The sequence below is a fragment of the Austrofundulus limnaeus genome, unplaced genomic scaffold, assembly GCF_001266775.1.
Source record: "Austrofundulus limnaeus strain Quisiro unplaced genomic scaffold, Austrofundulus_limnaeus-1.0 Scaffold504, whole genome shotgun sequence".
Lineage (NCBI taxonomy): Eukaryota > Metazoa > Chordata > Actinopteri > Cyprinodontiformes > Rivulidae > Austrofundulus > Austrofundulus limnaeus.
This window is the reverse complement of record NW_013952906.1, coordinates 316,337-331,015: the sequence shown is the minus strand read 5'-3', so window position 1 is coordinate 331,015 and position 14,679 is coordinate 316,337. Positions and strand designations below refer to the sequence as shown.

The window sequence follows — 14,679 nt, the reverse complement described above, 5'->3', positions numbered from 1 at the left end:
TCCCCAGCCACTTCTTCCAGCTCCTCCGGGGGAACTCCAAGGCGTTCCGAGGCCAGCCGAGAGACATAGTCCCTCCAGCGTGTCCTGGGTCTTCCTCTGGGCCTCCTCTCGGTGTGACGTGCCCAGAACACCTCACCAGGGAGGCGTCCAGGAGGCATCCTTACCAGATGCCTGAGCCACCTCAACTGGCTCCTCTCGACKTGGAGGAGCAGTGGCTCTACTCTGAGTCCCTCCCGGATGACCGAGCTTCTCCTCCAAAACCTGATGGATAAATCTATTCTAAAACAGCTGATGCCTAATCCTGAACATCTGTAGTCTAAAGTTAATTAAACAACAAATGGCAATAAGCACAAACTCTCATTTTGTTTAAGAAAATGCAGAAAATTAATATTTAACACCCACAAACTAGACTTTATTGCATGTTTTAAATGTTTAATCAATCAACATTCATGCTTAACAAAGAGGTTTTTGTCATTCTCCTATTATGACACCATAGAAATACTGCCCAATGTTGCTCCATCTAACAGAAATTTGCTACTTTTCAACTAAGTGTCTTATACCAGTCCGCATGTTATCATTTAAGGTTTTGCACTTTGCACAGACTGATCCACCATCAGCTGATGTTAGGTCACCATGCACTTTGTAGTTTTTCCACGACCGGTCCGTTCTCTCACTGCGTCGGTGCCCAGGTTCGGCAATAAACTGATGAAAACTTGCCAGACTTGTGCAAGTCTTCCTCATGCAGTGTCTGTTGGTAACACCAACCAGGTTTCCTGTTGCTCCGCTTCGGTATAAATGGCTACAAAAACACAGAAACGTCAACGATGACTAACCGCACAAGCAACAAGTGTCATTTGCCTATCGCTTCAGGTTGGACTCTGAGTAAACTTCGACTTGTTGAAATGTTTATGATGTTCATGTGATATGAGAGTGTTCACAGATGGGATCATGCGGGGAAATGTTGGCTCTTTATGGTGGAGTTTTCCTACATTTTTAGAAATGTTTTTTACATTCTGACTCGAGAATGTGTTGAATGGAGGCCAACGTAACTCATGAATCCTCCTGCAGGATATACTTCTTAAACAGGACCAGACCTTTCTGTCTTGAGCTGTCACCAAACCACACAGCATCCATCTATCAGAGCTTCATTCTCCCACTCGCAGAAAAGGAGGTGCATTTCACAAACACTTTGTCCTTTTTTCTGAAAAGACAATGAGTTTTGAGCAACAGGGTGCCGTTCCTTGGGAAATATGCACCTCGCTGTCTTCCTCGGTTTCTCTCACCACTGTCCTTTGTTCGAGCTCCTCTCATTGTAAAATATCTGGATCCTGTCGTCTTCTAGACGCGGCTCGGCCAAAGGAAGCGTGCGCCTTTCCCTGAACTTTTCCCCTGGCTGTGTTGAACTTGGCAGCCCTTGGACTGATAATGTGTCCAGAACCAGTGTTGCAACAACAGTAGTCTTTCTGTGCTTTCGCCAATCCACCTTAAGCACGCTGACAGTAGAGTAGCACAGTTGAAATGCTGACCACCAGTTGGTAGAAGGGTAACTTTCCCATATTTTAGCCTAAAATCTTTCAATGTCTTTGTCCTTACCAAACGTAACTTGAAAAATATATATACATATTTAAACAAAATCTTCAGTGCCTGAATCAAATCTGCTATGAAACATTTTTTCCCCCTTCAGCACTCCTCAGTCACTTCGAGGTCATGTTAAAATATTTAGGAATTCCAAATTTAGCTTGGGACATCTTAACGTGTGTCTCCTCCAAATGAATTATGCACAACCTCCCATGAAACACAGGATGAGGTGACCACTCGTTTTTGGAAGAAAAAAAAACCGTATCATTTTCAGATTTATTTTTGGGTTGCAATGGTGGTGATCTAAATTTAGAAACCCAACTTTTAGCCGTAATTAATGAGCCTTCCTCTTTAGTGTCCTGATGCATCTCAGTAATCCAAGTAAAAAATCAAAAAGAAAAAATTGTATAGGTCTTCTGGATGGGTTCTCTTTAATGAAACGTTTCGTTTCTCCTCCAAGAGACTTCTTCAGTCTGAGAGTTTCAGGCAAAATTCAGGCTTTTAAGCTCTGCCTCCATGTGACTGATACTCACATCACATGGCTATCGTTGACACCTAATTAACTCTTATTGTTAACAGGAGGGGGAGTGATACTGGCAATAGCCGCGCTGTAGGAGGGGGACAACTGAAAACGGAGGCCTCCACCTCTGTTTAATGATGGACGGTCTTTCTTCACAAAAAGGGCTTCTTTTACTCCTCTCTCAAACCAATGTTCCTCTCTATCAAGAATGAGAACATCCTCATCTCTGAAAGAGTGACCGCTGGCCTGTAAATGAGTGAAAACTGCAGAGTTCTGGCCATTAGAATTAGCTCGTCTGTGTTGGGACATTCTTTTGAACAGTGGTTGCTTTGTTTTCCCAATGTATAACTGGTCGCAGTCCTCCTGGCACTTAACAGCATATACAATATTGCTCTGTTTGTGCCGGGGCACCGGATCTTTGGGGTGAACCAGCCTTTGCCGTAATGTGTTTTGGGGTTTGAAAGCCACTGGGACATCATGTTTAGAAAATAAACGTCTCAGTTTCTCCGAAACACCCGCAACATACGGAATAACCACTGGTTTGGGTCTGGGTTTGGGGTCTTCATTTTCACCTGAAGGTTGCATGGAATCYTGTCTGTGTTTCCTGTCTGCTTTCAGGAAAGCCCAGTCAGGATAACCACACTGCTCCAGGGCCTGTCGTGTGTGWGATTTCTCTTTCTCCCCGGCTCCTGGGTTTGTAGGGACACTGTCTGCTCTGTCTGCCCGTCCTCTTTAGTATTTAACCTTGTTCATTTCACTCGGAGTTACGTGAGCTGGACTGAAGTTGAATGAGTAAATAGTACGTCACAAGCCTGCAGTCAAACACGCACAGCTAGGCCTTGTCTCTCAGCAGCAGGGGATTATGTGGATTACAGGATGATCAGGACACCCCCGACCCTCCCCTGTCCTCTCTGTGAGCTCAAACACAAAGCTGAACTTGTGAAGAAAAACGGCCTCCTGAGTCCTCTCCATCACCACAAGAAAAGTGTTGTTTTCCTCCTCAGGACATGAATTACTGCAAGGCACAGCAAAGAGGTGTTTCATGAAAAGGAAACCTCATCACTTGGACCAGGGGTCAGGTGAAGCTGATACAAGAGGGACATTTTAGGACTAAACGAGTACCTCACCTTTGATTGTATCAATTACTAAGAAGTACGGTTATTATACGGTTTCAGCTGCTTTTATCCTGATCATTTGGCTCTTTCATTATGATCCACAACTCATAACTATGGGTGAGGGTGATAGACAGACCAGTAAACCAAGAGTTTTGCCTATCAATTCAGCTCCTTCTATGACAACTGAAACAACATCCTTATTACTCTGAATAGTTTCCCATTCCATCCTACCACTCGTGAAAAAAAACCTCCCAGATACTTATACAATAATACTAGAAATACTTAGCAAAACTGTATATATATATATAAAATGTAATTTTTTGCATCACTATTATGCTGCTACACTTTTTTGTACAATACCTTTCCCTTTGATAACCCAAGGAAAAAAAAGCCCAAAGCATTAGAACATCTCAAACTAGGAAGGAGATCCTGCTTGTCTGTCAACATGTACACAAAGTTTCTTTTACCCAACAAAAAGGCATGTGAAGAGCAATGAAGAACTACAATCTTATCTCATTGTTCTTTTCAGTAGACTAGCCAATCTTTTTGTGATCGTTTTGGTGAATATGTTTTATTTGGCTGACTTTAGTAGAGATTAGTTTTGCACTGGATGGTCTATCTTGTAGTTAATGCATGAAAAAGAATAACTTAAAAATGATGAGCATACATTGTAAACACGATGGGACTGAGGACACAGCCCTGAGGCACACAGGAGTTCAGGACAAGAGGACTATTGTTAATTAACTAGTTAAGTGGAATAACCATGTTCATTAAATAATTATTGTATAGAAGATCTCTAAGACCATGACAAAATCTTTAAAGAGTGTTTTTAAAGGCTGTTCCAGCAAATTAAGCTGTTGACGGCGCTATGCAATAAAATAGCAATTTTTAAATAGGTAAAAATGTCAGAGAGTGTTTTGGAAATACACATTCTTGTTCAGATTTTGACCATCTTTTGGGTTAATGGTTTATATCATGTTTTATGATTTAGTATCTTATTGTCCTCATTGGTTTATTTCATATAGTTTTGCCTTTAGCTCTGCTTTTCACACCTGTCTCTTGTTTGGATAATCATACACATCAGTTGTTATCCTCCCTCAGTTCAGATACCTTGTTTCCTTTGTTCTCTGTCAGTTCTTTAAGGTGTTTTGGTTGTTATCGCTGCTTCTCATTTACCTTAGTTGCGTATTTATTTCCAGAAATTAAGTCTTAAGCTTCTTCTCCACCAGAGTGCGTTAGGTTCCTCCATCCACTGACATTTCATGGCAAATGCCCTTATATACAAGGAGATGGACAATTTTTAACACTTGGTGCAGGTGCATCATGTCCTAAAACAGAAACGCTTCATGCATGCCATAAACTCTGTGGCACTTTAGCTGAAAAGGTACTTCAAGCAGCTTGTAAAAGTCCTGCTGTAAAATGCCTGAACATTGGCAGCCTGAGCTAACGGCATCAAAGTTTAAGCCACCATAAAAAGCTGTAAAACTACAAGCTGACCATGTCAAACACCAAAACAAATACAAAGCGGTGTTGGAGTTGACTCTTAGCTAATTTAATACCAGATTGTAGCTCAATAAAAGGACTGAGTTGTAGCCTTTTTTGTTTGCTAAAGTTGGCTAGCTATGGTGGACATCTTGAACCGAGTGCACATCCAATGATCACTCTGAGTTTCCTTAAAATCGTTGCACTTGTTCCTAAAATATTTTGCCAACTGACAAACACAATTTCATGATCACCTGCCTTTTATGGTGATTAAAACTCCTTCAAATTAAATAAAATAAAATGATTAAAAATAACTTTTAGCTGGTTGGAAGAGCTGCATGTCTAATGCTGTAATTCTCATTTATTTAAACAACAGACAGAAAACAACTCCTTGTTTATGAGGAATTACTGCAATTATCAAAGGCATTAAAGCCTTTAAAACCAAACCTTTCAAAGCAGATTATATTTGCTTTTCCCCTGAACTGCTCCAGCTGATTAACCCACGTTACAACAGCACCAGCTGATTTCTGCTCCTCCATCCAGCTGTTTGTGCAGCAGGGTGGCAAACTATTTTTGGAACAAAAGCGGTTGTTAATTTGTGAAAGGTTGTTTTGGGGGAGATTGGAAATGAGGCCAGGAAAAAAAAAAAAGTCACAGACCCACTTTGGCTTTTAACAGCCTTTTATATAATCACCAGCTTGGACTTAACTTTATGTTTTTTAATGTCTTAACATAACAGCCAAGGTTGCTCCCATTGACACACACCATCTGTTTGCTCAAACAGCTCAAAGTAGAGAGGAGAATTTCCTAGAAGAGCATAAAATAGCTGGCAAGTGTTCCACACATTCGGATTTTTAGATCAACCAAACAAATTAGGGGAAGTTAGTGAATCTGGTCAAATCTTAGATTTCTAAATAATGCAGCGATGTGATGTGAAACATAAAAGCCTCCTCGCTGCTACTCTAACTCGTTCACACCTCCATTCTTTTTGAAGGAGAAAGATGCTTCTGTTTCTGAATGAAAGCTACTCCGAGTCCAAAACAAGATTGTCAGAAAAAGGCGGATGCAGAGCAGGAGTTAATGCACTTTGTCAGCACTGGCAGGCGTCTGAGCCAAGAGCTATTAACTCTGAGAGGGAAAGGCATTTCCTTCTTGTAAATGCCATATTAAATTATTATTATTTCATTTGGTAACAGGGAAAAGCCCCCATCTCCTCTCTGTTTTAGAATGTGCAGGGAATTGTAAATAGAGAGCCTGGCCTCCGCTAAAAGCCACCTGAAAAGCACCATATTTGACTTAAAAAAGAAGGAGGGAGCATTAACGTCACAGCAAAACCCCAGTGTGGCACCTCGAAATAGCCTTGTAAATTTTAACTGCAGCCATTTCCACGTTTCTTCAGCGTGTTCTCTGAATGAGCCTTCGGGGGGGTTTCTGACAAATGAATATGTGAACGAGCAGCGAGGCCTGGACGTTTCTGCAGGTGGATCGGGCTCCGAGGACTTTCAATAAAAGAAAACCACTGAGCGGGACATTTAGATGACTTCTTTGTAACATTTTTTAACCGAAACACTGCTGCCAAAGTGAGTCCACAGTGTGCAGTAATGTAAACTGTAAATTTTAGATGGAATAATTTACTGTCATTAAGATTTTATATATCAGGAAAATGTAACCTGGACATTGTTTTCGCTTATAATAGCTGGGGTTTTTTTTTACCACAATGTGAACTGTAGACGGGAAAAAAAATAATTATGAAGAAGAAGTTAAYGAAATATTTGCTAAATCAGCATCACCTGAAACCAAAAGGATAATGTTTTTGTCAGTTTTTTTTTGTCATATTCGCATCATATGTCATGGCAGACTACAACTAGATAACTTTTACAATCAACCTGATTTAATATGTATATAGTTATTTATCCATAGCACTATAACTTATTTTTTTAGATCCTGAGCTAAAGCTTCAGCTTCATTCCGTCAAAGAGTTGGATTGAATCCAAAGTGAACAAGAAGCACTTGGCGATAACCCACTTCTGCCAAGACCTGAGGTTATGCACATCAGAGCGTGCAGCTTCTGAGCTGCGATTAGTAGAACAGAGATCTGCTGGATGCTGATTGGCTGTTACTGTATGACATCATCCTTAAAAAGCAGCCTCTGACTCTGTTCTATGTTTTAAGTTTTGGTTTCTGTTTGTGGCAGATCACCACCAAAATGTAAAAAGTTGTTTTGTGTAACAACCCCAACATAAAAATGCAGAATGTTTTAATCATGTGCCAAAAAAAAAAATAACCCTACTAAAACATGACCTGACCCTTTTAATGGGAGAGATTCTGTCTCTTTCTTGTTCTTCTGGGCAGCTTTGGCTAGGGGAGTCATCCCATAACAGTCGGGTTGTTGGTTCGAGCCCCCGTTCCATTCATCTCAGCTGTTGTGTCTTTGGGCAAGACACCTCTCCTACCTTGCCAAATGGTGGTGGTAAGAGGGTGCACCAGTGCATGGTAGCCCTGTCTCTGTCAGTGTGCCCCAGGGCAGCTGTGGCTACAATGTAGCTTACCATCATCAGTATGTGAATGGGTGAATTAMTGAAGTGTAAAAGGCTTTGGAGTCCATACGGACTTGATAAAAAGCTATACAAGTTCAAGCTATTTACCATTTCTTTTTGAGGTAATATTTAGAAATCTGACAGCAGAGTTCTGACCCAGCTGCAGACAGGATGATTAACACTTTTATAACTGTCTTTATGCTATTATTAGAAAAAGATATGGCTCAAGAAAACCATGAGCAATCTGGAAATAATATTGTCCCAAATATTGGTCCTTGAGGAACTCCTGAACTCTGAATTTCAGAGGTGATTTTGAAGACCTGTGTGATGAACCACTATAAGGACAGAAGGATGTCTTTACAGACCTCAGAGCAGATTTGATGCTATGACAGTCCCTGAACCCTGACTGGCCCAAAATAATGATTTGATATTTGAAACCCAAGATTCACTTGACATTAAACACACCTGATTCGGTCCCTGTTAAACACCAGTACTGACCAGCATCCTTTTCCATCTCTTTATCCATCTCAACCTTCCTGCCTTTTTTTTCTTTGTTTTGTTTTCCAAACAGATAAACCAGGATATGGCCCCAGTGCAAGGCGGTCCCGGGGCATCGTGGACGAGTGCTGCTTCCAAAGCTGTGAGCTGCGGCGCCTGGAGATGTACTGCGCGCCCGCCAAGACTAGCAAAGCGGTTCGCTCTGTGCGCGCACAGCGCCACACAGACATGCCAAGAACTGCTAAGGTTAGTAACCCGGGACAGAAAGCGGACAAAGGCACAGAGCGCAGGGTGGCACAGCAACAAGACAAGACAAAAATCAAAAAGGTGAGCACAAATCATGCACACTTCATGGACACACTACRGTCTTTATGTTGTACCAATTTACCAAAGACAAACAAGAAAAACAAAAAGAGTTGCATCACATTAAGTAAATATCTTAAACATCATTTTCAGGCTTCAATTAGTATCTTACTAGTATATTGCATTGCAAGAGGGTTATATTTATTTTAAGTGGCTTTATTTTTCTTCTCCAGAGACCTTCATCTGGACACAGTCATTCATCCTTCAAGGTATGGATGTGAAGCAATTTATTTAGTTAACATGCATCCTTTGGATGGGACAGATAGACCTAATGCACAAAACATACAGTATTTGTTTTTTAAGTCTTCTGATGAGAAAAAAGGGGACTGCAGTGGATTAAAACATGTTTTTTTATTCTTAAATTTTCATGGTTAAAAAGAGAAATGAGCTTTAAGCCTTGTCTCAACAAAGTAAAAACAAAAAACAGCAGCAGCAGAAGAGAATAAGAGGATTTTGTTGTAGACAAAGCAGCACTTCAGCTCTCTTGGCAAAATCTCCAAATAACAGGCACACACTGTTTTCTCGTCACTGGTCTGGATTTTTATGTCTTTTTACGGAGCTGAAGATCAAATTGTCCTTATTTTATGTTGGGAAAAGTACATCTCTGATCTGAGACATTATGTACACAGTACGSTAGCAAAAACTGGAACAAGCTACAGCTACAAGTGAAAAGTTTAAAGAAAAAAAAACTATACAATTTCGGTTGCTATTTCTTTCAAGAAAGTGCCTTTTGTTTATTTTGATTTTATTTGCCATCTCAAAGAAGGTCTTTTTTACTAAATGTTTATCCTCAGCTGCCGCTCTCTAGCTGTGCTTTATCTCTAAACGTATGTTTCTTTTTACTCGCAGGAAGTTCATCCGAAGAACTCAAGTCGAGGAAGCTCTGGGGGCAAAACTTACCGAATGTAGGGAAGCAGCGACTCGACAAAAGCCCAGCAATTTGGGAAGAGAGAAGGGAGTGGCCTTACCTGGTACCCCTGTGGAATGGTTCACTGTAAAACTAAACAAAAGGATGTAAACAATGGCTGAAAAGCTCTTCAAAATAATTGCAACTTTAGAACCAAGTGGTGTTTAAAAGGCTTGATGAGGGGGGTATTGTGATTATTTTGTACACTGCACCAATCTGGGAGGGGCTCTTGGTTAATGTTCAAGACTAGTTTAGCTGCTGAGACATGAACAAAAACTTATTACTTCTCGATGTGAGAGCTGCAATATCTCCAGCTCCAGGGAAACCAATCAGGGCTTCAGTCAATCAGAGAGCAGCAGCCGGTGGTTCGTCCATCTTGTCCTTTGAAGTTTGTGGAAGTGAAGTCTTTTTACTTTGAGTGGATCCTTTCACTCCTTTGGTAAAACCAGACACTTTGTCACTCTTAAATATAGCAGTTACTACTCCCGTTCAAATCGAATATTTTATCGTCAGAGTTTGTATTTATGCACCAAACAGTACTTTGGATATTTTTGTTTGTTTTAGGGACCAAGTCCATGTGGTTTTCTAATTTCATCATCAGTCTAAGTCAAATCCCCACCAAGTGGAGCGACAAGAGTTTGAGACCAATATTAATCCTTTTTAGGCAAAGTTCAGAATCTGTCTAGAATGAAATGTAAAACGTAACTAAAAAGGACTTTGAAAAGGGGGCAAATACAGTAAGTATTGCAAAATGAGACTGTGGCTTGCAGGGTTTATATTTAATACAGACAAGAAACTAGAACTTAAACTAAAGTTTCTTTTGGCCTGTCAGTACATTGCTTGTTTAGTTTTTAGAAATAGGTCGTTCAGTAGATTCAAAGTTCATTTGGACCAAATGAATGGAGTAATCAAATAGTGACAATCAAGCATAATATTTGTTGTCTGTGTCCTTTTCAYGTCGTTACCATTGCCATATCAGATTGTCAACAGTCCAGTCACCCATTGACTAACATTTCATCTTAAGTGGAGATTTGTGCTTTAAGTTCAGCACAGATCTCTAAGGTTTATACGGCATTCTATAATACATACCAGGATTATGGAATAAGTAATTCCCAAGTGTGTTAACCRAAGTTTTAACACCAAAATGCTGTCATAATGGCTGCATAAAAGTGGAAGATTATCGATTTTTTATTTTTTATTTATTTTTTTGTTCAGGAGAGGCTGAAAACTTTCCAAAATTGGTTCTGGCTTGGGTCAGCGAGAATTTGATATGATGGCGAGAAACAAATAACACAAGCATCCGTTTCAAAGTCCGCCACAGAGACATGCAGATTAAACAGTTTTGGTAAATATTTCCAACCCAAAAAGGCAAGTCCACCTGGAAAAGCGAAAACACCCACAAAAGTACACAAATACACATACAAAGCACCCACAGTAAAAAAAAAAAAAAAAAAAGAAAAAAAAGAAATTATGCAATTGTGAGCAAGGGTCAAGACCACCTTCACAAAATTCACAAAAAACCATTTCTGAGAAGTGCTTGCATGATGTCTGACAGGAAACTGCTCTTTGTTCGAGCCTCCATGATTTTTGCCCAAAACAAGTCATGTCTGGCGCCTGCCTCCTCTCTCTCTATATAATAAACCTGTACTCCCATTATGTTAACCTATGCATTACTATCATTCATTGTACATGATGGTTTCATTTAACAAACTGTATTAAGAATCCTATCCACTGTATAATGGTGCTATTTTATAGTTTACTTGCTAGAGATGGCTACGTGAGACAGATGGCAGGGCTTACATGGAGGTCTTCCCTATTGCACAGCCTTGTGGCCACCATTTTAAAAGTCATTTCGTTTGTAAACAGTTTCAGTAAGGTAAAGCAAGCGAGTAAATGTATCTGTGTGAAATCTGTGAATGCATGGAGCATAAAAATAAGAGTATTGTGGTCCCAAAGAAGGCAAAYGCTATTTTTTCTACTGTTCTTAAATTATTTTCTCAATGTAGATCCCTTATGCCAAATAACTAGACAAAAGTACTGTATGTATGGAGATTAACAGTCAGGGCATGCTTTTGTTCAGAGGTCTGTGTATATAAATATGCCTCTGTAAAAACTAAATTATTGGATATTAAAATGACTCAAAGTGAGACCATGCAGCTTTTGCAAACCATCTTCAGGAAGTGATCACTTGGAATTTACTCATAGCCATGCTTATTGGTATCTCCCGACAATACTTTGTATCCTACATTATTTCTCCAAATTAGTAAAGGGATAGGAGTTTGCTTTTTAGATTTTCTTTTCTACATTAATTAGGTTGACTCTGAATTCACCCAAGGCCGTGGGAAGAGGGGGACTGAAGGATGCTGCAATGACCCTTGGTGGATGCCAGAGGACATGCATGTCCAAATAATTAAAAAAAAACTTTTCTAAATCTAGTACATAAACAAGTACTGCAATTATATTGTAGAAATTAGCAAAATTGAAGAGTGGGAGTGGAAAGGCTGCAAAAATAAATGTAGAAAGAAAAATATATATGTATCCGGAGCATTTTGAAGATTGTTTTCTGTCACTGTGAAGCTACAACTGATTAGTTTTCTCCACCAGAAAGGGATACAAAACAGTTTGTTATAATAATAGAATAATAATACACTTTCCAGCAATTTGCCTTGAAATTATTTATGTAGCTCAAAGAGGAAGGTTTCTATATTATGCAACAATATGCCACAAATTAAAGTCCTTTAGCAATGATGGGAGATCGAAATGTAGGCAAAACATAAATTTACTTTTCTTACTTCACTTTCCAAGTTCAAAAATTACAAAATACCATCCCTGAAAAAGGAGTTTTGACTTATCGATTTAGAAGTTTTCACTGTGACCTCACAAATCAAAATGGCTGTCTTTGCACTTTGCCATAAACAAGTATGAGACACAGCCATAAACCAACTATTTGCTCCTCTATCAGACACTTTTTCATTAAGTCAATGTACAAAAGTGACAGAGATGTTTTTGTCCATATATTCTTTTAACTTTTAATTATTATTTTTTTACTTGTTGTACATTTTTACTTCTAATATGGTTAGATTTGATTCCCAAAATGACATCTAATCTCACGGTTAGAGAACATATTTTGTCTATCAGCACTAACAGAACAGGCTGTCTTTTGAGAGTACTTCATCATAATTTACGGAACTAAAGTGGCTAGTAAAGGGAAAAAAACAAGTCCATGCTTACAAAATCTGAATTTGGAATGTTGCAAAAGTTACACGGTCTTGCTTTGGGGGATTAGCTTAGTTTTTTTTTATTTTTATTTAATCTGTCTAAAACTTGCTAGCAGCTTTTGCCAAAGTAAAATTTTGATGTATGGGTCACATTGCTCTAAAACAAGCTTTGGAGCGACAACAAATCTGCTCTCAAAGCAACCATTGATTGATGCAATAAACATTGGTCTACCTTTCATGGTATGGTCCTCGCTCATGAACTTTGCTGATTAACGTGAATAATAGAGTACAAACCAAAGATTTTTTTAAATGAAAACCCATCATTGTAGTTAAACAAACCCAAACCATTAAACAACATGTTGACATTCTTGTCTCAACTGCACTGCATCTTCAATACTGTTTCAAACTGCTTCTGGTTCCTGAAAACGTGCTTGTGTTGTAGAAAATGGACCAGACAGATGACCCTCAGTTTATATGGTATACCCTACGAAGCGAAGCAGAAAAACCAAAGGGACAGCTTCAGATCATCTGCTTATAAATCATTCAAACATGTCAGTTTGTCGGCTGTATGAGAAAAATAAACCAATAACGCACAGAATATGAGAGTGCATGAGTCATTCATGACTCCCTGAAGTGTTAAATGAGTAAATACATTTTCCTTATGCTCACTGTCCAAGAAACTGTTTGATTACGGCACTTTTATTTATGGTGCTTGATTGCCTTCTTCAAGAAAAAAGAAACTGTTTACCATTCCTGCTGAAATAAACCACTTGTCAACATCACAGAAATGTCTGAAGAGTTCTTTTTTATTCAGAAAACTCATATAAACTCTAACCTTGTTACACAACCTCACCCATTTTATGAGGAACCATGTGGATTCTGACACATAAACAGCAGAAAATTACAAAGAAGAAGTTTGTCCCTCTTAAATCCTTTAAGAGGGAACAAGATATTTTGGCTCTGGTTAAAACCGTTACTCAAGCAGAGGCTTTTTGTGCACCGTGAAACTGACCGCACTGGCTGTACCGAGAGACAACGTGATACTTCCTCCGAGGTGGCGGAGTCTGCCAACGCAAACAGACCAGGGTGTGGTTCTCCCTGAGGCCAGAGCTGCGTGTTCAGCTCTTTGGAAGATGCTCGCAGTGACAGAGTCGAGGTCCAGCTTGGTACGCCGGCGTCAGCACTTAGCGAACGGATGCGCACGCGGGGCAAGGCTGATAAATTAGCTCTCTGGCTGAYGGCCCAGCAGACGGCAGAGATAAAACATGGAAGCGGGACGGAGGTCGGCGAGGTCTGGGTCATCGAGGCCATCCTGGATGGTATTTCATCCCCTCTTTGTGGCTAATACAGAATCAATTATCTTACCCTAATGATCCAATTGCAGAATGCAAGCTTGCAAGATTTGGAGTTCAAATAAATCTAAGATTGCGTGCAGAGGGGAGCAGGCAGTGGCAAGTTACCAAACCCTAACAATTACTGAAAGCCAGTAATTAGCATGAATATGGATGTACAGTAAAATACAGAGCAAACATGTTGCAGAACAAAAAATACCTTATAATCCCATGTCATAAAAGAGAATCCAGAGAAGTGCACCACAGAGAACGTTTCAATAACCTCAAAACCAGAAAGGATCTAGAAAGAACACATTCCCGTCCCGTTGCTCTGAGATCCAGTGCATCTGAGGACACGGACTCTGGCCTGAGCTCTGAAACTCAATCTCGCCACACTCTTCAACTCCTCATCTTAAGCACACAATTGTCTTTTGAATGACCTTGTGGTCTGCTTTACTACTTGCCAGTTTTACTACTTGTTCTGCTGCTTGTAAAGCCTCATTGGTTTTAAGCCATTCGCCTCTTTTCCAGTGGCGCACACAGCTTTTTAACTTCGCAGAGTTTGGGCTTTTGCGCTTATCAGCTCAGCATTTTATTGACTCTAATCCTCCACCCCAACAAATTCTCAGGTCCCCCTTTTCCACAATCCTGTCATGGAAAGTAATGAGTTGATTGTGACCAATTTACATCTACGTGTTAGAATTTATCATGAAACTAGGCCAGATGTGAAGCAAGTGCACGGTGCTACCAGAACATTARCAGTTAGATGAAAGTGTTCCGAAGAAGAAAAAAAAAAAACAGCATCCAATGCTTAGGATTTGGAGATTCTCCCTTTTCCTCAGTTTCAGTGGAAATTCACTGAGACTTGATTATAGTAGGAGAGTGTTGGCTCAGCTGTGCGCTTTAAGAACCCATGATGTCAGAGCCTTATTTTCCTTGGAGAGACTCAGATCAGCTGCATTGTTCCAGGAAACCATGGTCTGTTCTCTAAGCAAAAAAATAAAAAAGCCCAAAATGTGGCCTCTCGCTTTTTTTCTCGCATCTTAGCTGAGCGGATAACGCCAACCCCTGGCTCGGTTCCTGACACACACACACACACACACACACACACACACACACACACACACACA

At 40.0% G+C, this 14,679-nt stretch overlaps 1 protein-coding gene across 1 annotated transcript in view; it reads left to right on the top strand.

Moving 5' to 3' along the window:
- The window catches only part of igf1 (insulin-like growth factor 1), a 16,923-nt gene extending 3,923 nt beyond the window's left edge, over positions 1 to 13,000 (top strand). Inside the window, exons 3-5 of the mRNA XM_014025846.1 lie at positions 7,804 to 8,057; positions 8,267 to 8,302; positions 8,943 to 13,000. Coding sequence (XP_013881300.1) covers positions 7,804 to 8,057; positions 8,267 to 8,302; positions 8,943 to 9,002 — 350 coding nt within the window. The 3' untranslated portion in view covers positions 9,003 to 13,000. The remainder of the gene's footprint in view (positions 1 to 7,803; positions 8,058 to 8,266; positions 8,303 to 8,942) is intronic.
- Positions 13,001 to 14,679: the final 1,679 nt, after the last annotated feature.